At 33.9% G+C, this 16,858-nt stretch overlaps 3 protein-coding genes across 6 annotated transcripts; 1 reads left to right on the forward strand and 2 right to left on the reverse strand.

The window, feature by feature from the left end:
- Positions 1–417: 417 nt before the first annotated feature.
- Positions 418–4,142, reverse strand: LOC110873936 (protein FAR1-RELATED SEQUENCE 5-like). Its single transcript, XM_035974109.1, has 7 exons — positions 4,124–4,142; positions 2,537–3,371; positions 2,029–2,287; positions 1,435–1,827; positions 1,257–1,361; positions 1,091–1,137; positions 418–1,027 (listed from the first exon to the last, which is right to left on the reverse strand). The coding sequence occupies exons 1-7, from the start codon at positions 4,140–4,142 to the stop codon at positions 418–420; spliced, it is 2,268 nt and encodes a 755-aa protein (XP_035830002.1).
- Positions 4,143–7,885: 3,743 nt separating this feature from the next.
- Positions 7,886–11,210, forward strand: LOC110871735 (inactive leucine-rich repeat receptor-like serine/threonine-protein kinase At1g60630). 3 transcript variants are annotated; one of them, XM_035974505.1, is made up of 3 exons: positions 7,888–8,833; positions 9,140–9,628; positions 10,391–11,210. In XM_035974505.1, the coding sequence occupies exons 1-3, from the start codon at positions 8,320–8,322 to the stop codon at positions 11,053–11,055; spliced, it is 1,668 nt and encodes a 555-aa protein (XP_035830398.1). In that variant the 5' UTR covers positions 7,888–8,319; the 3' UTR covers positions 11,056–11,210. The 3 variants fall into 3 exon arrangements, with proteins under 3 accessions (XP_021976151.1, XP_035830398.1, XP_021976152.1); XM_022120460.2 differs by having other exon boundaries at positions 7,889–8,833; positions 9,167–9,628; XM_022120459.2 differs by having other exon boundaries at positions 7,886–9,628.
- A 73-nt stretch (positions 11,211–11,283) lies between these two features.
- LOC110871736 lies at positions 11,284–16,015 on the reverse strand. Of its 2 annotated transcripts, none has more exons than XM_022120462.2 (9): positions 15,533–16,015; positions 15,027–15,432; positions 14,302–14,401; positions 13,483–13,539; positions 12,979–13,096; positions 12,611–12,693; positions 12,473–12,534; positions 11,611–11,692; positions 11,284–11,498 (listed from the first exon to the last, which is right to left on the reverse strand). In XM_022120462.2, the coding sequence occupies exons 2-9, from the start codon at positions 15,362–15,364 to the stop codon at positions 11,442–11,444; spliced, it is 897 nt and encodes a 298-aa protein (XP_021976154.1). In that variant the 5' UTR covers positions 15,365–15,432; positions 15,533–16,015; the 3' UTR covers positions 11,284–11,441. The 2 variants fall into 2 exon arrangements, with proteins under 2 accessions (XP_021976154.1, XP_021976153.1); XM_022120461.2 differs by having other exon boundaries at positions 15,027–15,440; positions 15,533–15,995.
- Between the last annotated feature and the right edge of the window lie 843 nt (positions 16,016–16,858).

Consider the following 16,858-nt stretch of genomic DNA (forward strand, 5'->3'; position numbering starts at 1 on the left):
TTATAAACCAAGGAATTCATGTATGTCAATTAAAAAAAATTACAATTTCTATTCATTTTGACAAACGTACAAATTCAAAAAACATATAACACTATAATTATAGTTAAAACACTATAAGAAAATGACAGACTTTAAACTAACTGTATATGACAAAAACACCATACTGCAGGTCACTATTACTGCATTTAACACTATAATTATAGATAAAACACTATAAGTAAATGTCAGACTTTAAACTAATTATAGAACCTATAATATAACACTACAAATCAATTATAAAACACTATAATTATAAAATATGATAAATGACCTGGTCCTTAAGAAATAACAACGTCAAACACAAGGAATCCAACAAAAAAATTAAAGTCATTAAAAAAATAGAAATAAAACTCAAAGTTTGCATAAATTAGTAATCAACTACTCTTGCTCTTCATCTTCTAGCTCCTCTTCGTCGTCTCCTTCACCCGCCACATCTTCTAGCTCCTCTTCGTCGTCTCCTTCAAGATCCGCTTCATCACTTTCTGAGGAGTCGTCGGCATTTTCCCTTGCCGGGAACGAGCAGGTACGTCTATTATGCCCCTGACGTTTGCAATTGCCACATTCGCGACCCTTTTTTTTCTTCGCAGATTGAATAATGGCAATTTCACGATTACTCTTCATTCTGGAAGGTTTGCCCATACCTTTAAATCTAACGGTTTTCGGCATACGAACAGTTACAGGTGTTTCTTGCGTGTATCCAGTTATTTCAGCTAACCTATCGCGACGACTCCTAGGGGGAGCGTTTACGACTGCCTGATCAGCGGTCGATTGATACTGGACAACATGGTCCCTAAAAGCGCACAACGCATCAAAGTTATAAACCAACCTGTTAATAAGAGACTCGGCTGACCTTGTTATCTCCCTTACAACACCATTAACTTGCTGGTACCGATCATCACTTTCACTAATCCCCAATATCGCTCCCGACACACTGTTAGGAACAGCTTCCCTTGTCCACCGTCGCATTATGTACCTTTCAGGGAACTGCCTGATATCAAGAAGCCGCAAAACGCAAAAAATATGCGCACACAGAAGCCCAAACTGTTCATACCTATTGCATGAGCAACTAACGGTCATGTCTAGCTGCCGCATCATAACCTAATACATAAAAACAAAAAAAAATGAGAACAAAAATATATACTCAATCAAAACTATAAGATAAAACACCATGAACAAAGAAAAATTATAAACAAACAATTGTTACATCCTATAGTTACCTGAAAAAATGTAGTACACGCTTGAGAAAAGTCCTTCACAAAGAAGTTCACAAAGTTATCCTCTCTATCCTCCCATTTTCCAACAGCACACTTGTGAATGGCTGTCTGAATTTCAAGTTGCGCATCAAAGAAAATTGTCCGTGTGTATATGTTTGCCGCCTGTTGCTCTAAGACAAACTCTTTTGCAAAAATTTTTGGGGTTCGTGTGCCTAGTATCGTGATCATTCTTCCTGTGCTCGTGTCTTTGGGCTTCGATTGCAGAATCAAAATGCCCCAAGAATTCAACAAGGGTACAATTCGGGTTGCAAAACTGCCCAAAGAAATGGTTCTCACTCTCCGAACGTGATGAGGTACGCATCAGCCCAGACATGTGTTGATCGCGATAATACGCAGGGATCCATGTATCCCTAATCTGATACATTGACTGTAACCATTCATGATTCAGCAAATCAAAATCAGCCAATATAACACCCCATTCATTTTCAAACTGTTCTGGCAGTAAGGCATCGGTCCAAACAATATCACACAGCCTCTTCTTAAAATCAGTGCTATTGCATAGGTTGGCGCCAACCTAAAAAACAACGATTCAACAATCAAAAAATTAAATATACAAAAAATACATGATATAACCTGATAAAACATTATATAAAAGTAAAACGACATCAATAAACAAAAAGAGACATATTCATATATAAAAAGGTACAAAAAATCAAAAAACCAATTCCATTAAAACAAATAACGCCGTAAAACATAATTTTGGTACTTAATAAACCTTGGTAGTGAGTTTCTCCATTATATGCCACATGCAAAGCCTGTGCCTACTTTCAGGCCAAGTATCTTGAATAGCTTTCCTCATCGCTGGGTCTTGATCAGTTACAATCACAGGTGGTGCGCGCCCAAACGCCTGCCGAAATGCGTTGAGCAACCAGCTATATGTTTCGGTAGTTTCATCCCCTATAATAGCAGCACCCAAGGTAACATTACGATAGTGATTGTCAACGCCGGTAAAAGGTACAAACATCATATTGTACCTACACAAAAAAAAAAAAACGGGAGTGATTACTGATTTGATATTGTAAAATCCATACAAGTTTAAAAACATGAAACAACATACATTTTTAAATATTTGAAAATTAAAACACTATTAGTTTGAGATAAAAGTTACGAGTCTTTTCATGCATATACCAAAACACTATGAAGACATTATCGTGCTGATAAAACACTATGATATATATCTATTATGGATGTAATGTATCTAGAAACAAAGGAAGGATACGAACTTGTTACGACGATAAGTAGCATCAAACGACACAACATCCCCAAAAATATTAAAATTTCTCTTTGTATCACCATCGGCCCAGAACAACGCACGTAAAACGCCCTCGGCAGTTGTAAGGTATTCCATAGAGAAATTGGGCATAAATTCTTTCTTCCTTCTTAGGCGTTTGATAACCATGTCAGCATCGTACTCAGCTATATACCTATTTAAGTCTCTCTTGAAGTTCTTGAAGTCAACTTTAGTTGCGCCTACCTTATCGAAACCTCCATAAAGAGTCCTCATAATGTTAAACGCTCTAACTGGACCAACGTTTATGGCACTCAAAGCATTCACGGCTTCTTCCTGTACGTAATTCATAGATCTGTTTTCAGGAAGCAAGTATCTGTCATCTTCAGCAACAAATGAGTGATTATGCGACTCCTCGAAGTAATAAACCACGTAAAGATTATCCGGAGTTATTAACTTAACCCGAATGCACGCTTCACATCCAGTCCTTATAGAAGGAACCCTGCGAGTAATCTTAGACTTCGAGTTAACATTAGAACTACCAGCTTCCTGAGTCGAGTCAATCGCCTTTAAGGGTTTAGTACCCTCTTTTGAGCATACGAACCATTTATTAAGTATTACACCCTTTCGAGGCTCGTATTGAGTACCCTTCCTAGCTGTGAAACCTCCCGCCTTAGCATATCTTTGGTAAAAAAGAAAAGCATTTTCCAGCGAATCAAACGTCATATGCATCTGAGGTTTAATCAAATCATCAACATCTGGAATAAATGTCCTCCTTCCAGAATTTGGGGACACCTGAACATTACCAACGGGCTGGTATGTAGGAATATCTACAACGAAAAAACGACAAATCAGTCTTTTATAAAAACATTGATAATAAACACTATATCAAGAAATAACACTATCTGTACGGAATAAAACAGTATTTGTGTCGGGAAAAACACTATGAAAATAAATTAATATTCTTGTACATAATATAACACTATACATTATGGATACAAACACTATGCATCTGATAAAAAAAAATTAAATAACTTTCTTAATGATAAAACACTAGAACAGGACTAGAACATACAATTAAATTTATAAAACACTATGAATGGGGATTCAGATGTGTGAATAGAATCTAACCCTATTGTTCTTACATATGACACTATAACACACTACAAAAAAACTTACTAAAACAAAGGTAAACAATTCAATGTATAAAACACTATGAAAGGAAAATAAGATGTGTGAACAGAATATTGATCATGTATATAACACTACCCATCTAAAAAAGTATAAAACAGATAATTGATCTTGCATATACCACTACACTATAAAACACTACGGATCATGCATATAACACTACAAAACTAAAAATCTAAAATAATAATAAACAAAACGTGATCAAGAAAAAAACATTAAAAGAACAATACCCTAAACAACTAAATGTATAAAACACTACATACACACAAAATCAAACCAGAGTAATGTCCTGTAAAAACGACATACTAAACAACAAAACGAGGAACAAATAATACTAAATATCGGAACATGCTAACTATTAAGAGATTAAAACACTATGATACACATGAACCTGCATCGCCGGACTCCATTGAAATTGATATAAAACACCAGAATCGACAAAAGTCGCAGACGTTAAACAACTGTATTGTGTATATCGATTTGATAAGCCTTTATGTACCTGTATTTATAATTAATGATGATTGAAAGATACGTAGAACACAATCGTATTGTATCTTGCAGGAAATTACAAAATTCGTTCAAATCCCTAAACAATCTCATGGGCGGTTATTTTTGGATCAGTTATGTTGAAATTCAATTAAATGACAAAAATGTACAATTACAATTCTACCCTTTTGAATTAATTAAGAGGATGGACATTTGTCATTCCAAGAATATTTCTTACACTTCTTACAAATTATGCACTTTGTACAGGATCCTAAACCTATATATATATATATATATATATATATATAGGTAGAGGATCCTGTAAAAAGTGCCCAAAGTGTGAGAAGTGTATTATAACTCTATATATAATACTATATAACACAATATAAGCACTGTATAACAATATGTAACACCATATAACACTATGTAACACTATATAACATTATATAACAAATATAACACTATAGTTTGTCTGATAGCATGTCTATGATAGATGTATAGTGTTATATATTGTTATATAGTGTCAATAGTGTTACATAGTGTTATATTGTGTTATATGGTGTTACATAGTGTTATACAATGTTTATATGGTGTTATATAATGCTATATATAGTGTTATAATACACTTCTCACACTTTAAACCCTTTTTACACTATCCTTCCCCTATATATATATATATATATATATATATATATATATATATATATATATATATATATATATATATATATATATATAGTGGAGAGTTTAAATGAGAAGAATTTTTTTGTAAGAAGAAAAAAGAACAAATTTCAACCAATAAGAATGCTTTATTTTACTTTATTTAATATAAGTATTTAATGTTACTATAAGGGTACATTAGTAAATCTACATAGGTAATTAATTTGTAGTCTTCTTCTTTAATAGCTAATACATTAAATTTTTTGTAACTTATCAGCTTATCTTCAAAATATATATTTTTTTCAAAAAAATAAAATAAAATTAGAAGTTGTGTAAGATAAATTACGAATTGTGTAAGATAAATTTCAACGTGTAGGATGAATTTCGAAATACGTAGGACAACTTTTTGATGTGTGTAGGCAAAAAAAAGTTAGTGTGGAGGATAATAGTCTTTATGACTGATTAATTAGTCAAAAATGATAATAAATGAGATAAGTGAAAAACTATTTAATGTTTTACAAAATTTCCCTTTGTTCTTTTTCTTCTCAATTAAATTTTCTTCTCAAATGAACCTTATATATATATATATATATATATATATATATATATAGGGACCACTAAAATGAAAACCAACCCCAGTTGTAAGAACCGTGAGAACCACTCTCCACCAATCAGATAATGACAACCAAAAGGTTAATATAGTCATTTAATCAAAACCATCAAATCATTTCTCTCTCCCCATTAAAGTCTTTATTTAATCAAAACCATCAAATCATTTCTCCCTCCTCATTAAAGTCTCTTTTTAAGGTGTTTTCAATTTCTCTTTCTTCACATTTCTCTCCTCTTTTTGTTATTTTGTAAAAAAAAATTTGTAAAAAAAAAAATGTAAAAAAGTTTTTGTAAAAAAATTTTAAAACCGTAAAAAAATGTTTTCGTAAAAAATGAAAAAAAGTTTAAAAATGTTTGTGTAAAAAAAGGTTTTTGTAAAAAAAAGGTTAAAATCGTAAAAAAGGTTTCGTATAAATTTTTGTCTTTTGTTTCAAAAAAATTTATGAAAAAAAATTTTTTATTAAAAAAGTTTTTGGTAAAAAAGTTTTTTTTGTAAAAAAAAGTTTAAAACTGTAAAAAACGTTTTCGTAAAAAAACGTAAAAAAGTTTAAAAAACATGTGTGTAAAAAAAGGTTAAAACCGTAAAAAAATTTAATATAAATTTTTGTTATTTGTTAAAAACTTTTTGTAAAAAAAATTATAAAAAAGGTTTTTTTTTTTGTAAAAAAAAAGTTTAAAACCGTAAAAAAAGTTTAAAAACATGTTTGTAAAAAAACGGCGCGTAAATACCGGGTGAAAAAATGGGGCGTAAAAAACGGGGTGTAAAAAACGGCGCGTAAAAAAGGCTCGTAAAAAAACCGGGTGATAAAACGACATGTAAATACGGGGCGTGAATACAGGGGCGTAAAACGGCGCGTAAAAAACGGCGTGTAAAAAAAGGCGTAAGACGTTGCGTAAAAAACGGCGCGTTAAAACGGAGCGTAAAAACGGCGCATTAAAAAGGCCGGTGTAAAAACGGCACGTTAAAAACGACGCGTGAAAAAGCCGGGCGTAAAACCGGCGCGCAAAATAAATTTTTTTTGTTAAAAAGCTGAATTTAAAATGCTTTTAAAAAAAAATTCTATTTAAAAAATAAAAACTAATATAATAATACAAAAAAGTCATAAAAAATAATAAAGACAAAAAGACAAAAAAAGTAATTTTACTAAAGTGTCCTTTTGCATTAAAATATTAAAAACATAATAAGACAAAAAGTATTTAATATTAATTTTAACTACTTTAAATCTCATTCATCTATCTTGTATATCTAGTGGCTAGAAAGTGGTTCTCTTGGTTCTTACAACTGGAGGTGGTTTTCATTTTAGCGGTCCCCTATATATATATATATATATATATATATATATATATATATATATATATATATATATATATATATATATATATATATATATATATATATATGTTAATATTCTTAAATAGAATAACCATACCAACTACAAGATAGACTCATTCACAAAACATTTTTTATGGTTTAGAAGTTAGTCCATTGTCTTAGGTTTAGTGAGCCCAATACCCATTTGATTTAAAAAAATGATAATAAAATATTACGAAAGAGCATAATTTTTCGAGCTCGAACAAGATGCAAGAATTCTCAGAGACGCCAATACCTCAACCCATACCATGTTTCTAATAAAACCCCACAATGCCTTTAGAGCCTCTTCTACCAAGCCTAAGTGACCCCACATGACATCATTTTTTTCATTTTAAAACCTCTTTAGGCTATGCGTTGTGGTTTAACATAACATCCTGCCTTATAAACATTAGACTTTAATTAACTCACCCTTCAACTATGACGTTATGGTTTAGCTAATATACAAATAAAAGAAAAAAAATTGTGATTGGCACATTGGGGGTGGCCCCCACCTCTTTCTCCCTCTCACGCCCGTTAAGGGGTTAACGAGCCCCCCTTTGATGCCAGGCTTTAACGCTTGCCAACCGGTATTTTTGGGCGTTAACCGACAACGTGGCTGTGGGGCCTTGGCCTTAGAGCCCCTCTTTCAAACCCACAACACATAATCTTAAACCATCTTTATTTTTGGCCCCCAAACCGTTTTAAAAAGATTGTCCCATATGTTTCGGTTTTGGCATAGTTAAATGAAGTGAAGTAAATAAAAACACACAATAGAGACATCGATTCTGGTCCTGGTTGTGAACCAGAAGACGGTTGTCCTGGTTGGCTCATCCTGGTACAGATTTATGAACCACTTAAATGGTCTACTGTCTTTACTTCCTTCACCTGTTCTTATCATCTTTCTTTAAATTATTACTCATTTTTTTATTAACAATAAACAATTATATTAAATGCTTAAGACCCTTAAATAAATGCATGGATTCTATTATTTTAACCCAAGATTTAAATTCCCACTTTCTAAATTTAATTAAAAATTAATTAAATTGTGTGTGTGAGACGAGAGAGAGAAGAATATAGTATTTCTTGAAGTTGCAAAGCTCTGATTAACTTCACGTGTAGACTCATTCACCTGTCCGTGAGTCTTTGCAAACTACAACTTCAAGAAACACACACAAATACACACAAAAATACACATACATTATACACAACTACAGATCCACTTGATCAGTTTCTTTTCACCTCAAGAACCGGCTTCAATGGTGGTTCTTGATTCTTGAACATTCTTGAAGATGAAAAGATGTTGACTTTATCAGTCAAGATCCAAAACCCATTTGACCATGCAATTCAATTTGGGGAAAAACCCTTTTTTTTACATTCTTTTTCTTGCAACCCCAATCATTACCCACAAAAAGTTTGCATCTTTTTGAATGGATCTTTGAAACCCAGTTGCTGATTTGCTTTCAAGATCATACCCAGATGAGATGGGTCAAATGGGTCAACACTGGTGTGTTTTGTTTCTTATTCTTTTATGGTTTCAATGTGCAATAAGTGGCGGTGATAAAGAAGCACTTTTGGGGCTAAAATCATCTATTGACCCATCAAACTCTCTTCACTGGAATGGAAACAATTTCTGCAAATGGGATGGTGTTAGAGAATGCTTACGTGGCAGAGTGTCAAAACTTGTTCTTGAAAATTTGAATTTAAAAGGCACATTAGATTCAAGATTTCTCAACCAATTAGATCAGATTAGAGTTTTGAGCTTCAAACAAAACTCAATCTTTGGCAAAATCCCAGATCTTTCAGGGTTAAAAAACCTTAAATCAGTTTACTTTTCTTACAACAACTTTTCCGGCGAGTTTCCGGCGTCTTTAACCACTCTCCACCGCCTCAAAACCATCGTACTCTCCGGCAACCATCTCTCCGGCGAGATTCCAGATTCACTCCTCAATGTTAAAAGATTGTATGCTTTTTATGTAGATGACAACAATTTCACAGGTAACATCCCACCTTTGAACCAATCCGGTTTAAAACTATTGAATTTATCAAATAATCAACTTTCCGGCCAAATTCCGGCGACCCCTGTTTTACTCAAATTCAATTCCACCTCATTTTCCGGCAATGTGGGTCTATGCGGCGATGCATTTAACATCCCATGCAGTTTATCCCCTCCCCCATCTTTATCTCCGGCGAGTCCGCCACCACCCGCCGGAAAATCACATCACCGGAAAACTAGAAATATAGTTATAATAGCCAGTTCTGTCGGTGGGTTTTTGTTATTATGTATTTTAATCACATTATTAGTTATCTGCTTAAAAAAACGCAAAAAAGAATCTCCGCCGGAAAAAAAATCAGACACGGCGGCGGTGACGGCAGCGAGCGGCAGCGGTGGCGGCGGCGGGGTGGCAAGTGGTAGTGGGAAGAATGGTGGAAGTGGGTTTGCGGCGGAAGGTGATGAGGGTGTCGGGAAGCTGGTGTTTTTCTTCGCCGGAGACTCGCCGGAGATGAGTTATAGTTTGGAAGATTTGTTGAAAGCGTCGGCGGAGACGTTGGGGAGAGGGACGGTGGGGAGTACGTATAAGGCGGTGATGGAATCGGGGTTTATTGTGACGGTGAAACGGTTGAAAGATGCGAGGTATCCAAGGGTGGAAGAGTTTCGGAGACACGTGGACGTCATCGGACGGTTGAGGCATCAGAATTTAGTGCCCCTACGGGCTTATTTTCAAGCTAAGGAGGAACGGTTGCTGGTTTACGATTATTTCCCCAATGGGAGCCTTTTCTCTCTCATACACGGTACGTAATGTTTTTATTATTTTGTTATTATCACTATTATTATTATTATTATTATTATTATTATTATTATTATTATTATTATTATTATTAATTATTTATATTTTAGTAATTATTTTTGAACCATAAAAAGTTGTTTAATATTTAATTCGTTTAATGAATAATTAAGTTGTGTCATATGGGAATAAAGAAACTTCTACATTTTCTGATGAAAGCAATTATTTGAAATAAATTGTTAAATATTAAACGCATGAGGTTGGACTGTCTGAGTGAGTGATGATGACGGGAGATGGTATTATTATTATTATTTTAATATGTAAATTAAATTTTGGTAAAAGAAAATAGTATAGACCGGGGTATAAGGTTGGTGTGTAAACGAGCCGAGTTGAAATTAAGAGAGCTCAATCTTTACTTTAAGAATAGAGTGCATTTTATGAGTAGTTTTTCAATTGTGAGTTAGGCTCAGCCGCTCAGGCTTGACTGATTTTTTGTGTATATATATTTGTAACTATAAACTTTTAAATAAAAATTACAAAAACAGTATACTCGATTAAGCTAGTCGAGCTTAATAAGTGAAGCTCGGTTAGAACTCATTTATTAAAGGAGCTCGGAGCTCTAATAGGGGCTTTGGTTTGACCTGACTTAAGCTCAGCTTGATTTAAACTTTTAACGAGCCTATGTCGAATAGCTAACCATCTCCTCACCTGAATTCATTTGCCTGGAAATTAAAGTACATCTATCCATTGATATGAATTGAATTTGCAGGATCAAGAACATCTGCTGGCGGGAAGCCACTTCATTGGACATCATGCCTTAAGATCGCGGAGGACTTGGCTACCGGACTTCTATACATCCACCAAAATCCCGGCCTAACCCATGGAAACTTAAAATCTTCCAATGTCCTCTTAGGTTCCGATTTCGAATCATGCCTCACCGATTACGGGTTAATGTCATTCAGAAACCCCGATTTCCCCGAAGAATCAAGCGCTTCGTCCCTCTTCTACCGTGCCCCAGAATGTCGTGATCCACGAAAACCGATCACCCAGCAAGCGGATGTCTACAGCTTCGGGGTCCTCCTGTTAGAGCTTCTCACAGGAAAAACACCATACCAGGACCTTGTTTTGGAACACGGGTCGGATATCCCTAAATGGGTCAAATCTGTTAGAGACGAAGAAACGGAGTCGGGTGACGAGCCAACATCCTCGGGGAACGAGACGTCGGAGGAGAAGCTCACGGCTCTTTTGAACATTGCAATGGCTTGCATTTCACTTGTTCCGGAAAATAGGCCGGTTATGAAGGAGGTGTTGAGGATGATTAGAGAAACGAGAGCGGAAGCAGCTCATGTGTCGTCGAATAGCAGTGATCATTCACCGGGAAGATGGTCGGATACGGTCCAGAGTTTGCCGCGAGATGAACATTTGAGCATATGATTCGTTGGTCGTTGATTTTATTGATGAAAGTTGATTTGTGTATCTGTGAAGGGATTTTTTTTTTTTTTTTTTTTTTAGTTTTTGATATTGTTTGCTGCTACAATTGTTTGACTTATTTCAAATTGTAACTAGGGTTGACTTGTTTAAACTTTAAAGTCAAATTTAACATAAAAAATGGAGCAAAAACCAAATCTTTCAAGATATTAAGGGCAAGCACAAATAGCAGTGTATTAGCTAATCAATCACCTTAGCTTTTGAAAATGGCATCATTCTACAAGTTCTTGTATGGTTGACTTCAACACAAATGGTCAACCAAAAGGGTCAATAGATACATACATAATATACAGAAGATTTAATCCTATACTTACAACCAAACTGTCTCCAACTCAGTAATCTGCCTCTTGCTTCAAATGCATTCTGCTTAGTGAGCCAAACGTCATTGTCTGTCATCACCAAGGAGTAAGAACCGTTTAATCGGTGGATTATAAAAAGGTTATTGAATAATGGAAGTCAAAGTCAACTGTCGGACGGTTAACCTATGGTAGTGTTAGTTACCTGGCATGTAGTGGCCAGAAGGGTATTAACACGATCTGTGTTTAACGATACAGGCAGTGGTGGCCCTGGAATGTATCTCAAGCTGCAAGAATTTTTAAAAACCAAGCCAAAATAAGCACTGTTTGTCTTTCGAATGTGTCTTTATGACCTTAAAGCCGAAATTATAATTCATATTGCATTGACTAACTTGATAATTACTTTCTTTTATAACCTTGAGAACTACCCTGCTATACGCAACTTGCGCTGAGCAGGTAGCCTTCAAGTAGGGTTGTAATTGAGCCGAGCCAGGTTGAGCTCAAGCTCGAACTTAAATGAGCCGTCTCGTTAATTTTTTTTGTTACTTTTACATATATTGATAACATAAAAAACAATAAAATAAAATTACACATATATCTATATGTATAATTTTTGTTTATTTTCCTATATTTTTATATGTTATTGATTAATTAAGCTTGAAATGTTAACACTTCAACGGTTCAACCCCACCCACGTATTTTTTATCTAATATACATATTTTTTATTTTAGTACATTTACAATAAAAATTATTCTATATAAAACAAAATAATTCAAGCTGGCTTGCGAGCTCACGAGCCAAGCCAGGCCTAGCTCGGGCTCGTTTACATCCGAGCTTTTTTCGAGCTTTTCCGAGCGAGCGCGAGCTTTTTTAACACCCCTACCTTCAAGGGGTTAAAGGCATATTGGATTCGAACTTAAGACTTCTGATAGAGGGAAATTATAATCGAAACATTCCGGTGATTAAAGAAACTAGAAAAGGATCTCTAAATTCAAAAATGGATTCTCTTTCACTCTTTTGGGACGGAATCATGGATTAAGTACAAGTTTAATGGATTTCTCACTTACTCGTTTATGATAGCAGTTAGATTGTTCTTCGCGTGACTAAAAAGATGAACATTGTCCTGCAGCTGTAGTTAGAAATCGTAAAACAAAATGTTACCTTCCAAAAATCTTGGTCAAACATAACGAATTCGAAACACTTACTTTTAATGCAGAAATGTTAGCCGAAATCTGACCAAGAACTTGGTTGTTTTGTTCCAAAAGACGCCTTGTGGAGATGCTTAATGCTGCATCAATCAAGGATAATCAGCATGTTTCAAGACTTTTAACTAGGGGACTAGGGGGCGTGTGGATGTGCGTTTTAATTTTAAAACTGTTATGTGATATTGAGTGATAATATCAACCGTAATGAGTGTGGAAAATTCTTATTGTTTAAGTCACTAATACATAACATGATGATAATAGACATTCTTAAATATAGTTTGAAATATAATAACTTGTTATATTTACTATATAAAATATCTTTTAATAATATATCATCATCGATTTTCAAGAATAACCAAGATACTGACCTTCCAAAGGAATACCACCACTCTGGAACCGATTACTCGTGGTGACAGAAAACGGAGCCACATTCAAAGTTGAATTTGATGATACACTTGGCTTCGATGAGAATTCCAGCAGTTTATCCTGTTGAAACACAATCAGAATGCTAATTTAAGGACATTCAATTGGTTCAAGGATAAATTGAAGTTAAGTGCAATTGTATACATATATATATATAATATCTAAAGCCTGACTTGAAGTACATAACTAGCCTCAAACTAAAGGTGTGCACAATGTTTTCTGTAGAGGTATGTGCGGATCCGGTTTATGTTTTTATCTTGATGTCTTGAACGGGTCAAACGGGTAAAATACAAAATGTAGCAGAAATAAAGCAGGTAGAAAATCATCCAAAGTGCATTTGTAATGTGTAAAACCACCTAAATAGTTTTATTGATATAACATAAGTTTTACAACCATATTGTACACACTAACTTTATAAAAGTCACATTTTGACAGACTAATAGGCATACCTTCTTATCTTTTAACTTCCTGCCCAACTTCAGCTCCTCATGTTTCCTTCGTTTACTCTGCCAAAAGTTTCGTTTTAGTAAGAATATAACCGAGGAGGTACAGTAAACAGTCAAATACTTCTTTACATATAATTCTGAAACTGTACTTCCCTAAAAAAAGCATTTCTATTGGGCATGAATTGTGATTCCAACTTCTAAGTTTGTGAGGACTATAATGAACTATTGGACAAGCAAACACAACAAATTGGAATAAAAAATAAAAAAAGTTGTCATGACTATAGATGACAAAATGGGCAGGGTCGGGCAGGGTGGGTTGAGTAACAGATAATTTAACATGGGTCACAACATGCCGGGTTGGGTAAGCCCGCCAACAATTTTTGCCCAAGTATATAAATTTTATAAACAACTAATGTGAAAAATATGGTTACAAAAGAAAAAATAATGACCTTGTTCGAATAGACCGATTTAGTAGGTTAAAACCTTCAAATAACACTTTGGCCAACTTCAGGCCATTTGACCTGGTTCTTTTTTAACTTCGGAAAATTTTTAAACTCGATCTGTTAGTTAAAGTATTAACCCATATCAACCCAGTTTGCAACTTTCATTTTCCCAAGTCTATATAAAGTAGGATAAAACATCACATAATAAAATGTCACAAAATCTAATACTATTTATAATTTGAATAAAAGAGCAGGAGAGCAGGATATCTATAGCAATATAAAGTGCACAACTCATGTGTCCTTGATAATCCAGATATTATGCTCCTATCTTAGTTACAAAAAACACAAGAATATCAAGAAAAATGAGTTACAAGCTCACCGTCATCCACCTACACCTTAAGGCAACATCGCGAACAGTTTTATCACGCAATGTAGCAGCAATCTTGACACACTTCATAATGCTGGGCTCATCTGCATATCTACATATATCCAATAAGTCATAGGCATATAAATAATGAAAACTAGTAATCGAGTTTTCATGGGTTCATCAGCACCAAAACAAAATCCAAAAACACATATAAATGTTACGCAAAGGATGTAATATTATTAAAATCAATCAAAAAATTTGAAAAATATAGAAAAAAGCAACTCGTAGGTCCTCTGCTTCTAGGACCCCTTCTCGGCGTATATACGTATACTATATTGTAGCAGCAACTTTGGATTTGTGTGCTGGTATTGATTATTTGATTAATGAGACTTTAAGTTGCTGATAATAAGTTTTTAACATCTAATTATTTGCAATAAACTGATTATGGTTTACAAAAAATTGCTCCCTTTTTGGTCTTTATATCTAGTAAATCCTTAAATAATCAGAATATGTTAAAACACTCAAACTTCTAATATGATTACTACAACATCAAACAACAAAAGCAAAAACAAGCATTAGATTCTTAAGCCCACTTTACTACAACTGTTTTTAAACATCAATATCACATCATCAAAAGAAAACCACAAGAACAAGTGATGCACAATAAACAAGAACATATACCAAAAGAATATATGCAAAAGTCAAACATGATCATAAACATGGAACAAGATACCTACTTGGAAATTCCCTCTTCCAACTTGCACTGTTCTTCAACAGACCATTCAACAGCCAACCCTGCATCATGCTTCAACCCAGCAACCGAATCCGAAACGTTAGACGTACATGAATTCCCAATTTGCGCGTACCCTGAACTACTGTTTACCATACCAGAATTCCCAGAAAACACCATCCTTGACCTTGATGCATTATTATTATTATTATTACTATCCATCCTGTAGTAATCTCCCATCATGATCATCTCACTTGTGCTATCTATAGCACTCGACTGGAACGATATAGCATGCCGATTCGGTCCATAGCTCAACGTTTGATCATGGTAAAAACCAGAATCCATAATTTGTATAACAAGAACCAAATACCAATTATTGACCCTTTATGTGCAAACAACAGAATCTTGAAACCCTAGATTTCTTAACAAAAAATAAAAAACAAACCCATGTTAAATAAATTGAAAACCCAATAATAATCAATAAAAGGGTACCCAAAAAAGCTCTCAAAATACCCTTTTTCCGGCAAAAATACCAAATCTTGAAACTGCATCATTGAATCATTGTCAAGTTCCAATAAATGAGATGTGATGATGACTAATAAAGCAAGTATGTACACAAAGATTGAATAAAGAGTATGCTAAATAAGAGAGAAAAATAAGTGGTTTCAAAATGTATCAACTTTTGGGGATGAGGGCTCTCATTGGCTGCTTCTGTTGGCTTTATCAATGATCACTTAATTGCCATAGAAACTGCTGCAAAATTGGTGTCTTTTTGGGTGGTTTGAGCACAGAGAAGGTGCACTTTTGGTACAATAAAATAGTGAGGTTTGGCCAATGAGAAAACAGAGGACAAAGTGAAACAGAAGTGGGAGTTGAATAAAGTCTTTCGGTTTGGAGCTTTTTAAAGATTTTTTGGGTCGCAAAGATCTTGGAGTTTTGAGGGAAAGTGAGAATCCCAATAAGCATATGATGCTACAATGTCACAATTCCACCCAAGGGCCAATTTTATGATCATCATGGGAGTAGTACTCTTGTTTTAGTATTGTTTCCATCAAATTAAATTCTTTCTTCATCATCTTTATATAAAAAAATATATTTTATAAGAGTTTATATATACGAGTTTTAAGTTAACAACGTGTGTGTTGCGACGGGATCCTCAAACAAAACATAAAACCGTTGAACAGCTAACTCGCCAAGTTTAGATTGAAACGCAAAACATTATTGTGGAAAAAAATAATTTAGTTGGAACGATGAAAACCCATGTAAAAAATAGAATAATATATAAAATATAATAATAATTATTTAGCATGTTATAAAACTATTAAAAAAAATAAACAATCTAACTTTTTGTAGTCAATTTAAAAAAAAAAAGCAAAAACTTCAAGGGGCAATGATATAAATTTTGTGTGATCAATTAAAAAAAAAACGAAAACTTCACAATTTCCTAACTTGATTTTAAAATAATAGAATAGAATAGAATAGAGCTAGTAGTAAATAATAGAATGTTATATTTGTTCCCATGCTTTTCATATACAAGATGTCATCAAAAGTAATAAAAAGGTATTAAGCTTACCATTCATTTATAAACTTTAAACTTGTTAACATATAATTCACACTTAAGTTATTAACTTAGATATTTTATGACTATTGATATATCATGTTAAACTAGTTTTAAATAGCTATTTCTCTCCCCTTTTCGTATGTGATTATCTTTGATGCACTACGTATAAATTTTTCTGATTCTTGTACTTCCGTATTTAAAAGATTGTGTTGGGTATTTGGGAGACTGTATGTACCCTATTTTCCTTTTCTCCCCATGTGATTTTTTGATATAACACC

Source organism: Helianthus annuus, chromosome 6 (genome assembly GCF_002127325.2).
Source record: "Helianthus annuus cultivar XRQ/B chromosome 6, HanXRQr2.0-SUNRISE, whole genome shotgun sequence".
NCBI classification, from domain to species: Eukaryota; Viridiplantae; Streptophyta; class Magnoliopsida; order Asterales; family Asteraceae; genus Helianthus; species Helianthus annuus.

What these genes read in the sequence shown, in the direction of transcription:
- LOC110873936 (XM_035974109.1), bottom strand. An exon ending in GCTACTTATCGTCGTAACAA is followed by an intron (nt 2,288 to 2,536) that starts GTTCGTATCCTT and finishes TTTTTTGTGTAG; the next exon opens with GTACAATATGATGTTTGTAC. An exon ending in CCAAAAATTTTTGCAAAAGA is followed by an intron (nt 1,362 to 1,434) that starts GTTTGTCTTAGA and finishes CTTGAAATTCAG; the next exon opens with ACAGCCATTCACAAGTGTGC.
- LOC110871735 (XM_022120459.2), top strand. Translation starts at nt 8,320, where the DNA reads ATGGGTCAAATGGGTCAACACTGGTGTGTTTTGTTTCTTATTCTTTTA. An exon ending in CCTTTTCTCTCTCATACACG is followed by an intron (nt 9,629 to 10,390) that starts GTACGTAATGTT and finishes TTGAATTTGCAG; the next exon opens with GATCAAGAACATCTGCTGGC.
- LOC110871736 (XM_022120462.2), bottom strand. Translation starts at nt 15,364, where the DNA reads ATGGATTCTGGTTTTTACCATGATCAAACGTTGAGCTATGGACCGAAT. An exon ending in TTGGAAGAGGGAATTTCCAA is followed by an intron (nt 14,402 to 15,026) that starts GTAGGTATCTTG and finishes GGATATATGTAG; the next exon opens with ATATGCAGATGAGCCCAGCA. An exon ending in TGGTGGTATTCCTTTGGAAG is followed by an intron (nt 12,694 to 12,978) that starts GTCAGTATCTTG and finishes TGATTGATGCAG; the next exon opens with CATTAAGCATCTCCACAAGG.